The sequence below is a fragment of the Erythrolamprus reginae genome, chromosome 1 (assembly GCF_031021105.1).
Source record: "Erythrolamprus reginae isolate rEryReg1 chromosome 1, rEryReg1.hap1, whole genome shotgun sequence".
In the NCBI taxonomy this organism is placed as follows: domain Eukaryota; kingdom Metazoa; phylum Chordata; class Lepidosauria; order Squamata; family Dipsadidae; genus Erythrolamprus; species Erythrolamprus reginae.
The window spans coordinates 94,350,492-94,371,610 of NC_091950.1; the positions used below are offsets into that span (position 1 = coordinate 94,350,492).

At 41.6% G+C, this 21,119-nt stretch overlaps 2 protein-coding genes across 4 annotated transcripts in view; one reads left to right on the top strand and one right to left on the bottom strand.

The window, feature by feature from the left end:
- The first annotated feature begins 348 nt into the window (after positions 1 to 348).
- On the top strand, positions 349 to 15,917 carry ACP2 (acid phosphatase 2, lysosomal). Its single transcript, XM_070760014.1, has 11 exons — positions 349 to 968; positions 2,022 to 2,117; positions 2,801 to 2,887; positions 5,602 to 5,754; positions 6,564 to 6,662; positions 6,776 to 6,865; positions 9,217 to 9,349; positions 9,437 to 9,525; positions 12,214 to 12,320; positions 13,396 to 13,571; positions 13,661 to 15,917. Exons 1-11 carry the CDS (start codon positions 849 to 851, stop codon positions 13,795 to 13,797), a joined length of 1,287 nt encoding a protein of 428 aa, XP_070616115.1. The 5' UTR covers positions 349 to 848; the 3' UTR covers positions 13,798 to 15,917.
- A 2,178-nt stretch (positions 15,918 to 18,095) lies between these two features.
- The window catches only part of DDB2 (damage specific DNA binding protein 2), a 49,304-nt gene continuing 46,280 nt past the window's right edge, over positions 18,096 to 21,119 (bottom strand). For all 3 annotated transcript variants that reach the window (XM_070759828.1, XM_070759836.1, XM_070759821.1), the window contains one exon: positions 18,096 to 19,609. In XM_070759828.1, coding sequence (XP_070615929.1) covers positions 19,356 to 19,609 — 254 coding nt within the window. In that variant the 3' untranslated portion in view covers positions 18,096 to 19,355. The remainder of the gene's footprint in view (positions 19,610 to 21,119) is intronic.

Genomic DNA, 21,119 nt, shown 5'->3' on the forward strand with positions numbered 1-21,119 from the left:
TAGATTTGTATTGCTGTTGTATTGTACTGTATTGTATTGTATTGCTGTTATGTTGTGAGCTGCCCCGAGTCTTCGGAGAGGGGCGGCATACAAATCTAATAAATTATTATTATTATTATTATTATTATTATTATTATTATTATTATTATTATTACAGTAACTCCAAACTGATATTTTTCTCTTTCTTTCTTTCTTTCTCTTTCTTCTTTCTTTTTCTTTCTTTCCCTTCCTTCCTTCCTTCCTCTTTCTCTTTCTTTCTCTCTCTCTCTCTTCCTTTCCTTCCTTTCTTCCCCTTCCTTTCTTCTTTCTTTCCTTCCTTCCTTCCTTTGGAACTCTCAGCTGAGATACTTTTTTTTCTTTGCTTCTGAGATTTTTATTTTCATCTTTTATTCATCTGCTATTTTTTCATATGCCTGTGGATTACAAAATATTTTTAGAAGGCCAGCTAAGAATCTCAGTTCTGCCTCAACATTAGCCGCAGGAGAACTCGAAAGAAGAACTGAGAATTCCTATAGAACGCCGGAGAAATTTCCTGACAGGGTGAACAATTGCCTTCCGAAGTTGTGGATGCTCCATCAGTGGAAGTTTTAAAGGAGAGACCGGACAGCTGTTAGTATGAAACGGTACCCAGGGTCTCCACCTTGAGCAGGAGACTGGACTAGGAAACCTCCAAGGCGCCTTCCCTTCCCTCCCTTCTCTCTTATCAAACCGAAAAGACGGCAGAACCGGCTTCAAACTCTGCTATTGAGCATGCGCGGCTAAATGGAGCATGCTCACTCTCGCCCAGGAACGGAAGTCGAACGAGGGACCTCGATGGTAGACAAAATAATTTTTTTAAAAAAAAAGACATGGAAGGGAGAGAAACTCGCTGCAATTGGAAGGGGCTGCCCTTCGCCCTCACTCTGGCCTTCATCCTCGCGTTAGCCCCGCCGATCGCCCAGAGCCGGACTCTCCGCTTCGTTACTGTGGTGAGCAGGCAACAAACCCGGCGGGACGGGGGCGGGGGTGTTCGTGGGGGAGGCTAAGTGGAGGGGCCGGTGGGCGATCCTTTGGTTTAGGGGACACGATTTTTTAAAGAAATTAAGATTTTTGTTATTGCTTTTTAAAGATTTTTTTTTAAAAAAGGGAAGGGTCCAAATCTGTGAGCTGCCAAGAAGTTAACCGCGAGATCCATTGGACTGCTATTGGTCCGAAGTGGCATCAGGTCTCCTGCTTGGGCACGGGGTTGGACTAGATGGCCTGCAAGGTCCCTTCAAACTCTAATTAAATACATAAGAAATAAACGCCTGGCGTGAAAAACAGCGCGATCTCTCTCTTTTATTTTTTATTTTGGTGAAAACCGGGTAGAAAAACAACAACGCCAACGCCGCCTGGCCCCGGGAACCGTGCACTGGGTGGCGTCCTGCCTTTTCCTTCTGCAGGTTTTCTGGTCTTGAGTGGAGGTTGAAATCTTTCGCGGTGATTGTTGCCATCCAAACGTTGCCGTTCTCCGCATTTTGCTGGTTGCTGGGAGCGTTGGAAGGGAAGAATCCAGCCAGGCTGGGAGAGCCTTTGGACCCTCTTTTATTCTCTTGATCTTTTTATTTTATTTTAATTTTTAAAAAACTTTTGTCCTCTTTTACCCTTACTTCCAGCAACTACTATCCTATACCTCAGGGGTCTCAAACGTGGCAACTTTAAGACTTGTGGACTTCAACTCCCAGAGTCCTCCAGCCAGCATAGCATAGCTGGCTGGAGAATTCTGGGAGTTGAAGTCCACAAGTCTTAAAGTTGCCAAGTTTGAGGACCCCTGAGGTATAGGATAGTAGTTGCTTGTATAAACATATACTGTATTTAGCTATGCTGGCTGGAGAATTCTGGGAGTTGAAGTCCACAAGTCTTAAAGTTGCCAAGTTTGAAGACCTCTGCTATACATGTTTGATGAACAGACAAACAAATGTTTCTCCAAACCGAAATTAGACCTGCCGCAAGCATGTGTGAATGGGCTTACACAGAATACATGTATTTCTGGTTTCCTCCAGTTGTATCGGCATGGAGATCGCTCTCCGGTGAAGGCCTATCCTCGAGATCCCTATCAGGAAAGTGCCTGGCCCCAAGGATTTGGACAGCTGTCGCAGGTGGAACTCCCAAAATAAATAAGTCTATATGCTATGCTGTTGCTATTAAACATTAGTTCTGAGGTTTGCTTTTTGTCCTCATTGCCAGTAAAATATTCCTGTTGCCTTTTATGAGGAAACAAGTAATTTAAGATCTGAGAAAAGCAACTTTAAATGGCTAGTAAGTTTATAGGAATGTCTGTTACTGGAATAGTAGAGTTCGTAACTTAAACCAGCTTTTCTCGAATTAATTATAATGAGAGATGATATAAGGTGGGGCTTTTGAAAATCAAGAGAATTATCTTTTTTGAAATCAGGGATGAAGAAATGCCCTGTCAACAAAAGTTAACTGAAGCACCTTTAGCAACAGTTGAACATTTCCTGTTTTCTTTTTTTCTTCCCCCCCCTCCCCCCCTCTCTTCTGGAGTGCTATTTTTATGCAGCTTTCCTAGGAGGAGATGATCAGTTGTTATAATCAACCATTAAGTTTATTTTATTGTAAGAACAACTGAAAAATTAAAAAGAAGAAAGAGGACAAGAGAATTGATCTTTGAAGGAGGGGGGTTATTTTTCTCCATTTCAGGAAGTTTTGTTCACATTTGCTCCACTGAAAACATTTGAGCTGTAAACCTTTTTTACTTTACAATGTTTTGTAAACCAGCAATTAAAACCTACTTAACTGTTAATTTGTCCGATATGAATAGGAAGGGATGCGGCAACAATGGGACCTGGGCCAAGCTCTTGGTAGGCGTTACAATGGATTCCTAAGTGCATCATACAAAAGGCAAGAGGTTGGTGCACTCCATACGACTAGTGGTAACAGTACAACTTATTTTCCTTGTTCCTTCTGTGCAGTTTGCATAATATTGGTTTAACCCAATACAGAAGAGGCATGTGTAGTACAGTAATTCTATTTTCTGGTTTAATCTGTTGCATGATCATACATTATTTTGGAGAAAAGCATTGTGTGATATGTCACAAGGAAGAGAGCTAAGTCAATATTTGTCTTAGATGAAGAGACAAGGATAAAGCTTATTGATTTTAAATGTGATACAATATTGAGTAGGATAGTTAATATCTTAGGACAGGGTGTCAAATTGGTGACCCATCAACCTGATGTGGCGAATTTGACACCCTTGCCCTAGAACAGTGATGGCAAGCCTATGGCACGGGTGCCACAGGTGGCACGTGGAGCCATATTTGCTGGCACACGAGCCGTTGCCCTAGCTCAGCTCCAACGTGCATGTGTGTGCTGGCCAGCTGATTTTTGGCTCACACAGAGGCTCTTCCAGGGTATTTTTGGCTTCCAGAAAGCCTCTGGGGGGATGAGACAGGGCTTTTTCACCTTCTCTCTGTCGCACTGGAAATTGCCAGCCCCCAAAGACATTGAGAAACATCCAGTAGTTAGATAGTTAACTCTGTCTAGTAATGTAGCTCCTCCTGTGTGATGTAACCTGTTTGCTCACATCCCCTCTTCTTGATGAAGAAGGGCGGTCTCTATTTTAGAGTCCATCTTTCGGTTCATCTTTCCTAGCTATAAGATGTGCCATCTTGTGTCTCTTCAGACATTTCTTATTTTTATACTTTCTTAATAAAAGTAACTTGTTCATTCGAACATGCTTTGTCTGTACTTCAATAACCATCACCTCCGGAAGGTCCTGGCTCACTCCTCACGGGCTGAGCGCCTTGCTTAAGGTAAAGGTCTTTCTAATCCCGACACTCTCTGCTCCGGGAAGCCTTTGGAATCTGGGGAGGGCAAAACATGAGCCTATTGGACCCACCAGAAGATGGGAAACAGGCCATTTCCAGCCCCCAGGGGGCAGGGGAAGCTGTTTTTGCCCTCCCCAAGCATTGAATTCTGGGTGGGGGCACTCGCACATGCGCAATAGGCCACTCACTTTTGCCACCTGAGTAAAAAAAGGTTCACCATCACGGCCCTAGAACGTGGCAACTTTAAGACTTGTGGACTTTAACTCCCAGAATTCTCCAGCCAGTATGAAGTCCATATCTTAAAATTGCCAAGATTGGAAACCCTTGCCTTAGAAGACAGAAATAAAATTCAAAATAATCTATATAATCTAAAGCAGGGGTCTCAAACTCAATTTACCCAGGGGCCGCTGGAGATAGAGTCTGGGTGAGGCTGGGGCGCATCAGTTTTTCCACAACAAAAGCTCTTACAAAAACATTCCAATGTTTTTATTTTTTCATCTTACTTTGTGTTAAAAAATAAAATAAAAATAACAAATTCATAAGAAAAAAATAAATAAATCAGTATTAAATAAATAAATTGAAAGGGATGATGATAATAATAATAATAATAATAATAATAATAATAATAATAATAATACAGCAGATAGAGAAGACTGAAGAAACCACATTCAACTCCACACAACACAGAAAAGTGCCATTCATATCAAACTCAGGCCACACTAACATTAAACTTTGATATTGAGGCAGGGGCCGCAAACTATTGTCCCGAGGGCTACAGTTGGCCCACGGGCTGCAGTTTGAGACCCTTGATCTAAAGAAATGAGCTGGAAGGACAGGTATATAGTTCTTGATTTATGAGTCAGAAATGAAATGAACACATAACACAGTGGAAGATGTTTAGTTTTGGTAATAATATGAATAAAGTTTGGGAAAGTAGATGATTGAAAGCTGAGTTTAAACTAGTGGTGGGACATGGATGCAAAAATTGGAAATCCAATATAGGTTTCATCAATATGAATATAATGTGCAATTACATAACCTGATCATTCTACATTATTCTGTTTTAATCTGATTTTACCTTGAATCCTGAATCAAGTTTCAGGCATCACTTTAAGAGAGAATCAGTGAAATCAGAACAGGTTCATGAAGACCAATGAGGATGGTCAAGATTAGAAACTAAGTGCAACAAAGAAAGATAGCTGAAAGGTGTTACAGCATTTTTCAGAAGAAATGTCAGGCAGAGAAAAAGTGGTTAAGATGTGATTTCTTCTTCCCAATTATATTTCGCCCTCCCCAGGCATTGGATTCTGGGTGTGGGCCCTCGTACGTGTGTGATAGCACACATGCATATGCTTTCAGCACCTGAGAGAAAAAAGGTTCGCCATCACTGCTCTAGATCAGTGTTTCCCAACCTTCATTGTGCACATTGTGCTGGGGAATTCTGGGAGTTGAAGTCCAAATATCTTCAAGTTGCCAAGGTTGGAAAACACTGCTCTAGATTATAGCAAAGTTATCAAATTCTTATGCAAGGTTTGCAAAAGGAAAAAAAAAACAGAAAAAACTATCCTAGACCCACATCCATAGCTGCCCTTTTTAGTGCACAATGAATAATGGGAGGGATTGTATACTTGCGGTACTGCACTTTGAACCACAGCTCTTGGGTTCAAAATGTCGCCCAAGATTTGCGGTCTTGATTAAAATAAGACTTTCTACACTTGTTCTTAGATAGCCTGAGTATAATAATGGCAGTGACGCTAAGGCAATTCATATCTATTTGCCTTTTTTTCTCTGGCAGATCTACGTTCGAAGTACAGATTTTGATCGAACATTGATGAGCGCCGAGGCAAATCTGGCAGGCCTCTATCCTCCAAAGGGGCAGCAAGTGTTTAATCCCAATATTACTTGGCAGCCTATTCCTGTACATACTGTACCTGACCACATGGAGAAGGTGAGTCACTTTAACACTTTAAATGTTAAAACTCTAATTGGAAGATTAGGTCCTTCTGCCGCCTTCTGCCGCACGAATCCCAGCGATCAGTTAGGTCCCACAGAGTTGGCCTTCTCCGGGTCCCGTCGACAAAACAATGTCGATTGGTGAGACCCAGGGGAAAAGCCTTCTCTGTGGTGGCCCCGGCCCTCTGGAACCAGCTCCCCCCAGAGATCAGAATTGCCCCCACCCTCCTCGCTTTTCGTAAGCTCCTTAAAACCCACCTCTGTCGTCAGGCATGGGGGAACTGAGATATCCTTTCCCCCTAGGCCTTTACAATTTATACATGGTATGTTTGTGTGTGTGCTTGTTTGGTTTTTAATAAGGTTTTTTTTAGTTATTTTAAATATTAGATTTGTTATATGCTGTTTTTATTATTGTTGTTAGCCGCCCCAAGTCTATGGAGAGGGGCGGCATACAAATCTAATAAATAAATAAATAGGTCGGTCTCTGTCAAAATCTCTCTCTCCAGTATTTTTCTTTTCTTTGACCGCCACTTTCGCTTTTTTACTTTAATTCCCAGCTGTTCTAAGAGAGCTGTGAGCTGCCGTGGAATCTGCTATTCACAAAAGCTTATGTCTTATTATAAAACCTTATCGGTCTTAAAAGGGACTACGAGACTTTCTGATTTTTAATTGCCAGAGGTTTCTTAGCCAAAACAAACAGGCGGCTCCTAGAGAAGCAGATTGCTGTGAAATTAGTGATCGTAAAGAGGGATTTGTGCTCAAATTACCACTTTTTAATCTAATATCAATGTTGCCTCTTTTCAGCTCTTGCGGTTTCCATTGTTTTCCTGCCCCCGTTATGAACAGCTGCAGAAGGAGACCAAGCAGACGCCAGAGTATATAAATATGACCATCCACAATTTGGTACATTGCTTTCTATGTCATGTTTATACATCGTATAATGTTTTGTTTTCTTTATATAATTAGTGGGATTATGGAAAGAATGGGTGGTTTTGTTTTGTTTTTAACTTCTGCAGGAATTCTTGAAAATGGTGGCAAACATGACAGGAATTCAGGATATTTCCCTCGAATCCGTCTGGACTGTGCATGATGCACTCTTCTGTGAGGTAGGTTTTGTGTTGTGAGTTAGTTGTTTGCTTCGGGTGCTTGTTAAAACTATTGCCTTAGTAATGTCTGAAACTATCTATGCTCTTACGCAAGGGCTACTTTTAAAGTACAGTGATACGTTGTTTTATGAACTTAATTGGTTCCGGAAAAAGGTTCATAAGGTGAAAAGTTTGTAAGACGAAACAATGTTTCCCATAGGAATCAATGGAAAACCAATTAATGCGTGCAAGCCCAAAATTAATGCATGCAAGCACTTTTTCAAGCCAAAGTGCCCGTTTTTGTGCTGGTGGGATTCCCCTGAAGCTCCCCTCCATGGGAAACCCCACCTCCGGACTTCGGCGTTTTTGCGATGCTGTAGGGAAATCCCAGAGGGGAATCCCAGGATCGCAAAAATGGGCGCTCCGCTGGCAACGGAAGTCTGGAGGTGGGGTTTCCCAGCGAGGGAAGCCTCAGCGAAATCGCATCATTGCAAAAACACGGAAGTCCTCGAAACCCCACCTCCAGACTTCTGTGTTTTTGCGATGGTGCGATTTCGCAAAAGCGGGCGCTTCGCTTACAATGGAAGTCCGGAGGTGGGGCAGCAGGTTCGTAAGGCAAAAAAAGTTCGTAAGAAGAGGCAAAAAAATTCCGAACCCCGGGTTCGTATCTCAAAAATTATTGTACTGCACAGAAATACATGTGTTATTCAAATTATTATTGTTATACCATGCATGTAATAACCATCCAGTAAGAAAGATTTTTTTCTAATATGTAACTTGGTTACTGAAAGTGGATGTACTTTCTCTCTGAAGAATACGTATGTGTTTATTAATCCTCCTTCACATAATCTACTCTGAAGAGTTAAGAGACCTTCCAATATGGGTGATGCAATCAAAAACACACACTACTATCCTCCTCTTTTCTGAAAAGTAGCTGAGAACACCAGAACTACATATAACTACATTGTTCCAAACCTCTAGCAGAGTCTTTCACTATCTTGTAAACTTCTAATGTGGATTTTAATACCATCTACAATTGATAAAGGCTGGGATGACTGAGGCCCAGAATGAGAAAGGCTTCTCTGTTCAAATTCCTATAAAACCAAGTGTACAGTATTTTTCTTCCCTAAAAGAGAATTATTTCATTTCTGTAGGCTGATCAAACTGCTGCAATATAGACAAGCCCTATCTTCCATATTCTTACTGACAGGTATATTGTCAAACATTAGTGTCTATAATTAACGTAGAAAGTGGTCTCACTCACACACAGAGCCCAGAAAAAAATCCTCGTGCAAACATACATCAGATTAGGGGACATCTTAGTCACATTGCTTTACACAACACCAGATATGACTTTTGATGGAGCTGGTAATGGAGAAGAGATCAAAATTCTGGTTGATGATCTTAAATAGATATCTTAAATGATTATCTTAAATATTTCCGCATAAATTGGAATGATAAATTGATGAAAATCTAGATTGAATCCGATACATGGCTTTAAATGTTAAATATAGGTTCCTTTAACATGACTAGATAGCACTTCTGTTTCTACTAGTTTTTTCTCATCATTCCTATCATCCTTTTCCTCCCACTTATGACTGTAACTTGTTACTTGTATCCTAAGATTTTTATTAATATTGATTGTTTCTTCATTGCTTATTTGACCCCTATGACAATCGTCAAGTGTTGTACCACATGATTCTTGACAAATGTATCTTTTTCTTTTATGTACACTGAGAGCATATGCACCAGTGACAAATTCCTTGTGTGTCCAATTACACTTGGCCAATAAAGAATTATATTATATTCTAATAGAAATGAAGTTTCAGTCTATGTTTGATATTTGTCAGCAGTAATATTGTATCGTATTACATTTTAAACTTAAACTCAATTTTGTATTCTCAACATCATATTGCTGCTAATGTTTACACAATAATATGAGGGAAGACAATTCAACACACCTGCTGCTATAGAAAATATGTAATCTGACATATTCTTTCAAAAAATGTTAAGCCCTATTAAATACTTAAAATGGCTACCAAAATAGTTTTCCTGCTCCAAAATAGTAGGTATCTTGTCAAATTTAAAATTTTCAGTCAACGTGAAAGAAACTTTTCAGACTTGGAAATCTGTAACCCTGTATAAACACCTCAACATTAAATCATTTGAATATTGGGGCTATTATTAATGTTTTGATGAAAAATGTATTATTATTTAATAATCGATGTTGGTTTTATACATTATTCTTCCATCCATCATTCAAAAATTGCATTAAGCTGCAAACAGGCTCTGTATGACATTGTCTTGAGATTTTAAGAATATTTACATTCATTCTCCAAAGAGCAAACAACCTTTTTCTTGTGTCTTTCTAGACAAAGCACAAAATGCCACTTCCAGCATGGGTAACTCCTGCGGTGATGGCCAAACTGAAGGAGTTAAAAGATTTCAGTTTTAATGTCCTTTTTGGCATCCATAGACGAGTGGAGAAAGCTCGTCTGCAGGGCGGTAAGTAAAGAATAAATGTTTATTCAACATTTCAAGCGTGGAGTGTCTGTAAGAGATTATGATCTAGACTTTTTTTTCTTACTATAGGACTTCTTTTGTCTCAAATAAGGAAGAATCTAACCTTAGCTACAAAAGACACAGCATCCCACCATGTCAAAATGCTTATGTACTCAGCGGTAAGTTTGACATCTTGAGTCAATTGCCCAGTTTCCCGATCTTATTCTCCCTCGTTATTGCAAAGAACAGATCCAGATACTGTACTGTCAGCGTTTCCCCTTCTGTAATACTCTATGATGGAGGTCCTCAACCTTTTGGGCACTAGGGGCTGGGTCCATGGAGAAAGGTTTTTCTGATGACCGAAGTGGGCATGGTTGTGTGTGTGCTGCCTACATCCCACGGATTAACAGAACAACAGAATTGGAAGGGACCGGGGGGGGCGGAGCCAGCCGCGGAGCCGAGTGGACGGTGAGGAGCAGAACCCCGGTATTCTTCCACTTTTGAGGTGTTCGATCGGTCCTTTTTCGACCACAGATTACATGGGAGGTATCTGACGTGTGGGGAGTTCTGTCAGCCGGTTTTCGCTTCGGGCAGTGGCCCGAGCCGGCAGATCAGAAATTTCCCGTTAGAAGATCGTGCACTTAAAATCGGCAGCAACATGGCGGCCTGAGGTACTCCCGTCTGGAGAATACTAAGCTGATACTGGCGAGGCGAGTGTACAGAACGGAGAAGTGTAAAATATTCATCAGGATTTGATTTTTTTCTTTTTAAAAAAGAAAAAATTCTTGCTAATTACAACATGAACATGTAAAATATTTATATATAGTGTTCCCTCGATTTTCGCGGGTTCGAACTCCGTGAAAAGTCTATACCACGGTTTTTCAAAAATATTAATTAAAAAATACTTTGCGGGGTTTTTCCCTATACCACGGTTTTTCCTGCCCGATGACGTCATATGTCATCGCCAAACTTTCATCTGCCTTTAATAAATATTGTTTTAAATAAACTTTAATAAATAAACATGGTGAGTAATGATCTAAATGGTTGCTAAGGGAATGGGAAATTGCACTTTAGGGGTTTAAAGTGTTAAGGGAAGGCTTGTGATACTGTTCATAGCCAAAAACAGTGTATTTACTTCCGCATCTCTACTTCGCGGAAATTCGACTTTCGCGGGTGGTCTCGGAACGCATCCCCCGATGCGAGGGAACACTATATATATATATCCCTGATGAAAACAAAAACAGCAAGTAAGATAATGTTATGATTTACCAAATGAGTTGAATGTCTAAAAAAAATCAAACTGGTTTTTTTTCTTTTTTGATAAAAACTGTTACTGAATCTAAAGAAAATTTACATAGTTTCGGAAGAATATAGATACTGATCCTGTACAGACCTTTATTTTAATATATAGGTTTCTTTTTTGTTTTTTGTGTTTCTTATTTTTCCTACTGGATGTAATGTTTTATGTATTCTATGTACCTTGTATTATATTTGTAAATATTTTTTTTCAAAATAACAAAACAATAATAATAATTAAAAAAAAGAATTGGAAGGGACCTTGGAGGTCTTCTAGTCCAACCCCCTGCTTAGGCAGGAAACCCTACACCAGTGATGGCGAACCTTTTTTTCCTCAGGTGCTGAAACCATGTGCATACATGCTATCACACATATACGAGTGCCCACGCCCATAATTCAATGCCAGGGGAGGGCGAAAATGGCCTCCTCCGCTTCCCTGGAGGCCCTCTGGAAGCCAGAAATGGCTTGTTTCCCATTTCTGGTGGACCTGGTAGGCCTGTTTTTCACCTTACCCAGGCTCCAGAGGCTTTCCTGGAGCCTGGGGAGGGCAAAAACGTCTTCCCCCATCCCCCCAGAGACCCTCCAGAAGCCGAAAATGCTCATCCAGAGCCTCCATGTAAGCCGAAATACAGTTGGCTAGGGCAACAGCTCGCATGCCGGTAGACTTGGCTCCGCGTGCCACCTGTGGCACCCATTCCATAGGTTCGCCATCACTGTCCTACACCATGTGGCTTCACGTTTGCCCGGTCGTTTCTGGCATCTCCAGGACTGCCTTCTGCTGCATGAATCCCAGCGACCAGTTAGATCCCACAGAGTGGGCCTTCTCCGAGTCCCGTCAACTAAACAATGTCGTTTGGCGGGACCCAGGGGAAGAGCCGTCTCTGTGGTGGCCCCGGCCCTCTGGAATCAACTCCCCCCGGAGATTAGAATTGCCCCCACCCTCCTCACCTTTCGTAAGCTTCTTAAAACCCACCTTTGCCGTCAGACATGGGGGAACTGAGATATTCTTTCCCCCTAGGCCTTTACAATTTATGCATGGTACTTTTGGTTTTATAATAAGGGTCTTTTTAGTTGTTTTAGTATTGGATTGTTACATGCTGTTTTTTATCACTGATGTTAGCCGCCCCGAGTCTACGGAGAGGGGGGGCATACAAATCCAATTAATAATAATAATAATAATAATAATAATAATAATAATAATAATCCTGCAGCCCGTTCCCAGTCTAAGGACTGGTGGTTGGGGAATCCAGCACTCTGAAATGCTCTTCATTGTAAGAATAAATGCTAACTATTAATCTATGTTCTAGAATCCCTTTTGTTTTCATCCCACTGTAGTTCAGGAAATTCTTCACTTAGAAAATGTGTTTCAGATCGTCTTCTATACCAGTGTTTCCCAACCTTGGCAACTTGAAGATATTTGGACTTCAACTCCCAGAATTCCCCAGGCAGCAGAAGCTGGCTGAGGAATTCTGGGAGTTGAAGTCCAGATATCTTCAAGTTGCCAAGGTTGGGAGACACTGTTCTATACACACTAAAGGGAAGATTCACGTATTTCTTTCCTCTTTCCTCAGCATGACACCACTCTTGCGGCACTGCAGACAGCTCTGGATGTTTACAATAGGAAGCAGGCACCCTATGCTTCGTGTCATATATTTGAACTGTACCAAGAAGATGACAGGTGAAGGCTTTGCTCGGGATATCGAAAGGGTATAAGGACTCAAAGGCAACTGCTGAACTTTAACGTTCAGAACATACTCAGATAAGAATGAGTTTAAAAAAGAATTACAATCTTCGGAGCAATCCATAGAGTGGTCACCTCTTCCAATCTGTTGAAAACAACTATTTGTTTTCAAATTGTGCTAACTAGCCTAGATGTGTGTATCAGATAATAGCCATAAACATGAGCTAGTTGTGGACACAATATTTAAGAATGAACCCTTTCCACTTGTTATGTCGTGATAGCCTGTGATCTGACACAAAAAATATGCAGAGAAATAGCTAAGTTGCATATGGACAGTGCTTCAAAGGGGGTGAGGGCACAGTGTAACATTTTTTAGATTTGTAGTACAGTGGTACCTCTACTTACGAACTTAATTTGTTCCGTGGCCAGGTCCTTAAATAGAAAAGTTGGTAAGAAGAAGCAATTTTTCCCATAGGAATCAATGTAAAAGCAAATAATTGGGGAAACCACAGGGAGGGTGGAGGCCCTGTTTCCTCCCAGGAGATTCCTAGAGAGGTCCCACGGAGGCTTCTCCCTGCCTTTTCCGGCCCTGTTTCCTCCCAGGAGATTCTTAGGGAGGCCCCACGGAGGCTTCTCCACGCCTTTTCCGGCCCTGTTTCCTCCCAGGAGATTCCTAGAGGCCCCACAGAGGCTTCTCCCTGCCTTTTCTGGCCCTCTTTCCTCCCAGGAGATTCTTAGGGAGGCCCCACGGAGGCTTCTCCATGCCTTTTCCGGCCCTGTTTCCTCCCAGGAGATTCTTAGGGAGGCCCCACGGGGGCCAGTTACAGTTTCGGAGGCTCGGGTTTGTAAGTGGAAAATGGTTCTTAAGAAGAGGCAAAAAAATCTTGAACACCCGGTTCTTATCTAGAAAACTTCGTAAGTAAGTTTGTAAGTAGGGGTACCACTGTATTACACAAAGGAGATTGGGCTGGATAGAAGTTGCATGCTTCAGTGCTTGGTTCCTATAGAAAATGCGATATAAAACAGGTGGCAGACCATTAACGCCTGTTTCTATCCTATGTCTTGCTTCCAGTAACTTTACAGTAGAGATGTTCTTTCGGAATGAGAGTGAGAAGGAGCCTTATGTAGTGCAACTTCCCGGCTGTGAACAGCGCTGTCCCCTGCACCAATTCCTGCAACTTACAGAGCCAGTTATTCCACAGGACTGGAAACAGGAATGTCAGATAAGAAGCACATGGAATGACGCAGGTGAGTCAGGCCGGGTGAATCCGAAGGAGGATTCATGTAAGATGATGCACCGTTATAATCGGGATGGTTTGTGTTCCTCTCTTTTGCAGAACTTATTGTGATTTTGGCCGTCTGTGGATCTCTCGTGTTCTTGCTTACCGTTCTGATCCTGACAGTACTCTTCCGCGTGAAGTCCCAGTCTCTTGGCTATAGCCATCTTTCCAATGAAGGAGAGGAACAGCCTTGACAGCTGCTTCAGCCCCTCCGGAGGCAGCAAGAGGGAAGAGAGCTGACCTCAGGGACAAGTGGGGCCTCGTTCAATGACTAAACATCTTACCGGTTTTGATTTTTGAAGCAGGAGAGTTGACAGCGGAGCTGTTGCAACTAGCAAATGCATTCTATCCAATCCTAGTTAGTTGCTAGGAGTAAAATGCCAACATGGTCTTAGAGATTGATATTTCTCAGTGGGTGGCTAGTTCAACAAGGTTATGCTTTTCTTTCTCTGAACTCAACGTCCTGTCTTAATTGTTTTAAATTGCACAGAAAAGTGGGCCACTGCTACTTAAAAAGCCTTCAGTCTAGTAGCTGCCACTTGTACCTGTCTTCTACACTGTGACAGCGGCAGGGTGCTAAATCAGCAATAACCAGTTGCTTCCTCTGAGTTAGTAATTCAGAACTAATAATGGTTTTTATTGTAGAAAACGGCCATAGGAAGAAATGTTAAATTCACTCAACAGAAATTGCCATAATGGGATTCACTTCTAAGTCAACACACTCCAAATTGTGATATAGGACTACTGACATTAGATTTCTCTCTCTGCCCCCCTATAACAGGATCAAATTTATGTATTCAAGCCATTATTTACATGCCTATGGTACATCATACATAGTATCCTGGACAAGAAGTTTAAAAGATCGTGTGCTTTAAGTCACATGCTTAAACATTCAAAGGTCTTGTTCAAATATCTGTGGTCGAAATATTTTTGTCTCTGGTTTTACATTCCTTAACTGCTGAAGTTAAAGGCTAGATAACTTTTAATTTAGCAGGTTCTATTCTTATGTAATATACAGGTCCTATATGTTTGGGAGAGTAACAGCTCCCAAATCTTCCCTAATGCCTATTCCATTCCACTGATGCTAGTGCCATACATTTTCTCTTGGCTCTTGCTTAAACCTTTTAAACTTTTGGCCCATTTTTTCCCCCCTTTGGCCTTTCCTGATTGTGCTTCATCTCAAATTGTATATTCTTACTTTACACAATGCAAGGCAGCATAGATGTCTTTCTTACTCCTCTCCATGAAGAGAAAAATATTACATGCACTACCTCATTAAAAATATTACATGTGGCCTATAATTTCAAATTCAACCACAAGACATAGCCAGTTTCTTAACTTCAATCAAAATATTAGTTCACATTTCAGAGTAAATAGTACTTTCCTTAGATCTGAATTCTATAGGATTGGAAGTGCTCCTGAAGATGTGCAATGTATTTCCTTCATCCCTCAACAGTGGGATCTGAAGATAAGAATCCATAGTCCAAAAAACCAGCACTTTTTAAATTACCCTCTCTCAAAAAAGAAAAAAACCCAAACTCTTAATTTATTGCACCAGGTTTTCTAACAAGTTCCATAAAAATCCTCTTTTATATTTCTCTACAGAACAATTTTATACCATAAGAATAGTCTTTTTTTATCTTGAACTGGAGCACATCCCATCAATTTGTTGGCAATATCAGGACTAAATGCTAAGAACAATTCCCACTCTACCCTTTAAAAAATCCATTCTCTCTTTCCTTAAAACAGACTTCTCAAAAATAGCAATACTGGTTACTTACCGTAATCAAATGCATTTAAATATACAAAAATGGCAGGAGATATAAAGTAAAAAATGTAATGGTGTGCTTTGCTTTTTCTGGATTGAAACGGCAATCCTACTCCAAGGAGATACTGAAAAGTCCAGCTTGGTGATTACAAAACATTTCACAATGTTACATGTCCTCTAAAGCCACTACATTAGTATCCTATTACTAAAGAGTACACAAGACAACTGCCAAAAAATTACCCAAATCCATTTGAAGTTGTCTTTCTTATTTTTTTATTGAAATGATATGTATGATATGTCTCCTGCAGGGCAGGATGGAAGATAGAACCAAGAGAAATTCAGATAAATCACTTCCAGAAAAGAATCAAGTCAATTTATAGGACAATTTCTTACAGGCTAAGTTGTAAATAAAATGGGAAATAATTGGAAATAATTTGCTTTGATACATAATGAGGGGAAATTATGATTTATTTCTTGAGGCTAAATGTTGCTGTAATTCACTTGATCACTTTTTTAATGTTTTCATTAAAAACCAAGATGAGACTAAATTTTTGCTCCCTTTTTGTTGTTTTACTCTTTTTGCACATGTCTAGCGGCTAGATCACAAAAAAAGATAAGAGTCAGGGGACTTGAAATGGGACCCACCTCTCAGTAAATAATCCATTGTCTAGATTTTTATGTAGGTTTTGTCTAGATTGTCTAGATTTTTTTATGTATTAAAGCAGGAGTGCTCTCTCTATTGCCCGAGGCTGGACCAGAACCCTAGGTTAAACTACAAGCACAGAAGCTCTTGTTAAACATTAAGAACTTCCTTGATTATGCATATCATTTGTCAGTGGAACAGACTGCCACATGATAAGAGTTCTCTGAAGCTAGATGGTAAACTGTTAGAGATGCTGTAGTCTAGTGCAGTGATGGCGAACTTGTGGCATGCACAGCCATATCTGCTGGCATGCAAACGTTTGCCCTAGCTCAGCTCCAACATGCATGTGTCTGCCGGCCAGCTCCGCAAAGGTGTTTTTGGCTTCCAGAGAGCCTCCTGAGGAATGGGAGAGGGCATTTTTATCCTCCTTTGGCTCCAGAGAAGTTTTTGGAGCCTGGGGAGAGTGAAACACGAGCCTACTGGGCCCACTAAAAGTTGGGAAATAGGCTATTTCCAGCCTCCAGAGAGCGTCTCTGGGTGAGATAAGCTGTTTCCCCCCTCTCCAGGCATTGGATTATGGTTGTGGGGCACTCGCGCATGCCCACACTCTTTCGGCACCCGAGGAAAAAAAGGTTTGTCATCACTGGTCTAGTGGATCCTGCAATAAGCAGGGATTTGCATTGGTTAGATGACCTTTATTGTCAGTTCCAACTCAATGAATGAATTACATTGTATAAAAAATAATGTATTTCTAACAGGCCTTTGAAGTTATTAATAAAGAGCTTTATTTTTTTGTACATTTATATGTTGTATGGAATTCATATCTTGAAATCCTTAAAAACAGCAGTATCAAGTTCATAAAAGACAATGAAGGGACAAGTTAAGATATATGGAGCACAACTCCCCAAAATAAGACTCTGATCATTCATTCAATTTTTATTAAATTTATCAGATATATTCTTTGAGCAGGCTTATGTCCCAGCTATTATGTTTCTCAAGAAGCATGCAGCTTCTCTGTATAACAAAATAATTATGATACAAAAACATTATTAAACATATTACCGTATTTTTCGGTGTATAAGATGCACCTAGATTTTAGAGGAGGAAAACAAGGAAAAAGGTATTCTGAACCAAATGGTATACTATTATACAGTAATACCTCATGATACGAACTTAATTGGTGCAAGGAGGAGGTTCGTAAGACGAAAAGTTCGTAAGACGAAACATTGTTTCCCATAGGAAACAATGTAAAGTCAATCCGTGCAACCAAAAAACCCCCCGCAAAAAAACGGCTTTCCGGCTGTTTTAAAAGGTGACAGCCGGCCTGGGGGGCTTCCCAGCACCCCCCCGAACCCGGGTTCGGGGTTGTGCTGGCAAGCCCCCCAGGCCGGCTGCGACCTTTTAAAACACCCGCACCGCTTCGTAGCTGTCTCCTGAAGCCGAACGCTAAAGCTGAACTTCCGTGTTTGGCTTCGCGAGACAGCTGCGAAGCGGCGCGGGTGTTTTAAAAGGTCGCAGCCGGCCTGCGGCGCTTGCCAGCACCCCCCCGAACCCCGAACTTTTGCCCAACTTCCGGGTTCGGGGTGGTGCTGGCAAGCCCCCCAGGCCGGCTGGGACCTTTTAAAACACCCGCGCCGCTTCGTAGCTGTCCCCCGAAGCCGAACGCTAAAGCCGAACTTCCGTGTTTGGCTTCGCGAGACAGCTGCGAAGCGGCGCGGGTGTTTTAAAAGGTCGCAGCCGGCCTGGGGGGCTTCCCAGGAACCTCCCGAACCAAACCCGGGGTTCAGCCAAATTTTGCCTCTTCTTACGAACTTTGTTCGAGTTACGAACCGGCGTTCGGGAGGCTTCTGGGAAGCCCCGCCGCCCGGCTGTTACCTTTTAAAACAGCCGCGCAGCTTCCCAGCTGTCTCCGAACGCAGATTCGTAACTCGAAAAAAGTTCGTAAGAAGAGGCAAAATTTTGCTGAACCCCGGGTTCGTATCACGAGTTGTTCGTAAGACGAGGGGTTCATATCTTGAGGTACCACTGTATTGTTTAATAAAATACCAGTGTAGCAGAATACTTTTTAAAACCATGTAAACTTTTTAAAACCATGTACACTTTTTACAAACTTCAAACTTGACACCTTCAAAACTTGTGGACTTCAACTCCAGAATTCCTCCACCAGTGATGCTAGCTCAGAAATGGGAATTGAAGTCCACAAGACTTAAACTTGCCAGGTTTGAAGACCCTTGCACTCCTAACCCCTAACTCAAACAAACAAAACAAGCAAATGAGGACAATTCATTGTTAGTTGTTCCTTTAGACACAGAAATGGCTAATGATAGAATCATTTACAATTACAGTTCCCTGCCTTTGGGGGGGGGGGGTTTTCGCCACGCCCTCCCAATGGCACCCCCGAAGGCAGGAGATTGGGGTGGGGGCCAATGGATCCGAGCCCCCTCCCACCAGACGATCAGGCTGTCTGAGACAGCTTCGCTCCAAGAGAGGCAGCACCTGACCGGTTCCTGCCACAGCCACTTGCCCGAGTCAAGCCCGCCACCCAATAACATGGCACCGGTGCAGATGACAGCTCTGCCCCTTCAGGGCCTCTGATTCGGCGGCGGCCTGGGGCATGGAGGTGGCATTCCTGGTGCTGCTGCTCCTCGAAAGGAAGCCGCCGGAGATGCCTGAGCAGTTTCCACTGCCGCCTCCTGTCCCACCTTGGCAGCATTCAATGTATAAGACACATCCAATTTTTAAAGCACTTTTTAAAGGTGAAAAGATGCGTCTTGTGCACCGAAAAATACGGTATTTTTGAACAAAAGAACATAGTAAATCACAATAATAACTTTCAAAGTAAGGTACCTATTGCCTTTTTTGTACCTCTATATATCTTTTCAGTTCTAGACAGTTTTACAAATCTCACAAAATACAAATACCTGTGTCTGAGAACAAACAAATTATGTTGCTCCTTAAAACAAAAAATGCTCTTATTTTTAGTGAGAACAGGACAAACATAGATTGTTTTCAATACATTATAAAAAGAAAAGAGCCAGGTCTGAAAATATACTGTAATCTGGATTGTTAACATACCTTTGTGCACAGTACTTTGCCTTAAACAATTAAAAGCCTTCAGGTACACACAACAGAATGTTCCTTTTAGCTCATTTAAGTACATGCATAGATTATGCCTTACGCCCTGCCCATAATAATGGATGGCTCAGTCCTGCAACATAATTTCCATCATCAAAGAAGATGGCCTACTGTACAAAGGGCTTCCTTCTTCTGAAGTCAATGTTGCACGTTATGCCAGCAGCACCAACTTTGCTCCAAGCAAACACTAGTGACATGTGCTTGACTCATAAGTCCTCTGGATCCTTTCTTCTCTTAGTGTACACTGTGTGTTCTTTGCCCTTTGTTTTGGTGTCCTCTAATTCAAGGCTGAGTAATTTAGCTTTGAATTTGTTTGCTTCTGTGTTTGACTGCCTTTGCCTCTGTCCTCTCTGGTGGGGTGCGTTCCTAAGCCCAATTCTCTGCTCTTTCATAGCTTGCATGAGATCCTCCTGTTTCTTACCTATCATCACTTCTCGATCCCATATCAGAATATTAAAGCCTGTCAAAAAACAGAATCACACTCTTAGGAATTCAGCCTTGGATAGCTTATAAACCATGTAACACTTATGCCTAGAGCTCAGACATGGTTCAGTTTTTAAAGCTGGGTGTTTGGTGCCAAGTCCGCAAAGAGATTTTAGAGGAATAAAATTCCGACAATTAGATAACTGAAGATCATGAATAAATCATCTTGTCCAACCCAACAAAGTAGTACTTTTTTAACTCATTAAGATTAAAGTTCAATCGCATTTTTTTCTATTTGGTTCGCTTTTATTGTCTTATTTAAAAAAATTATTTGTGCAGCTAGATTCCTTGTGAGAAGAGGCCTTACATTTTCTAGGATCGCTTATGGGAAAAGATTCCCAATTGGATAAAAAAAATCTTTTAACCCAAAGTAGTTAAACTGGAATATTTTTTTCTTGTTTCAAGAAAATATTTCAACTTTAAAATTTATTTTCTCCTTCTTAAAACATTATTTCAAAGGTCAACAGATGGCAGCAGTTCTCTCATTCCTAGATAATTAACTCTTAGCAACTAGGTAAATACATCCAAGTTTTTTGGTTTAACCTGGACATGTTATGAGATTTTTTGTAAAATAAATTCTCAGTCTAGCTATGCAATTTTCTAATGGATTTTTCTTAAGTTTTACAAGATGAGCTGTGGTTGGGTGCAGAAAATCCACCAGAAATAATCAAAACCCTCTCGATTCATGGCAATTGATGGAACGCTGTGTCTTTCAATGTATGTACAAATTAAAATTTTGATTTACAAAAGTTAAGAAGATCTCCAGCCAAAAGAAGCACTAAACCCTTTTCTTCTTTTATACATTATTTGCTACCATTTTCAAGTAGCTGAAACAACTATGGGAGGTTTAAAAAATTATTAAAAAACCCCAATTTCACACTTCAGTCTTAGACTGTTCAACAACTGTCTTGCATGCTATATGTCAATATACCGGTACAACCAAAGCTGCTTAGAGATACTTAAAACATTATCATGCGTAAACCAACATACAGTAATACCTCATGATACGAACTTAATTGGTGCAAGGAGGAGGTTCGTAAGACGAAAGGTTCGTAAGACGAAACATTGTTTCCCATAGGAAACAATGTAAAGTCAATTAATCCGTGCAACCAAAAAAAACCCCCGCAAAAAAAGGGCTTTCGGCGACTGCTGGGAAGCCGCGGCTGTTTTAAAAGGTGACAGCCAGCCTGGGGGGCTTCCCAGCACCCCCCCAAACCCCGAACCCGGTTTCGGGGGGGTGCTGGCAAGCCCCCGAGGCCGGCTGCGACCTTTTAAAACAGCCGCGCCGCTTCCCAGCTGTCTCCTGAAGCCGAACGCGGAAGTTCGGCTTTGGCGTTCGGCTTCAGGAGACAGCTGGGAAGCGGCGCGGCTGTTTTAAAAGGTCGCAGCCCGCCTGGGGGGCTTCCCAGCACCCCCCCGAACCCCGAACCTGGGTTCGGGGGGGTACTGGCAAGCCCCCCAGGCCGGCTGCGACCTTTTAAAACAGC

What these genes read in the sequence shown, in the direction of transcription:
- ACP2 (XM_070760014.1), top strand. Translation starts at nt 849, where the DNA reads ATGGAAGGGAGAGAAACTCGCTGCAATTGGAAGGGGCTGCCCTTCGCC. An exon ending in CATCATACAAAAGGCAAGAG is followed by an intron (nt 2,888 to 5,601) that starts GTTGGTGCACTC and finishes TTTCTCTGGCAG; the next exon opens with ATCTACGTTCGAAGTACAGA. An exon ending in AAATGCTTATGTACTCAGCG is followed by an intron (nt 9,526 to 12,213) that starts GTAAGTTTGACA and finishes CTCTTTCCTCAG; the next exon opens with CATGACACCACTCTTGCGGC.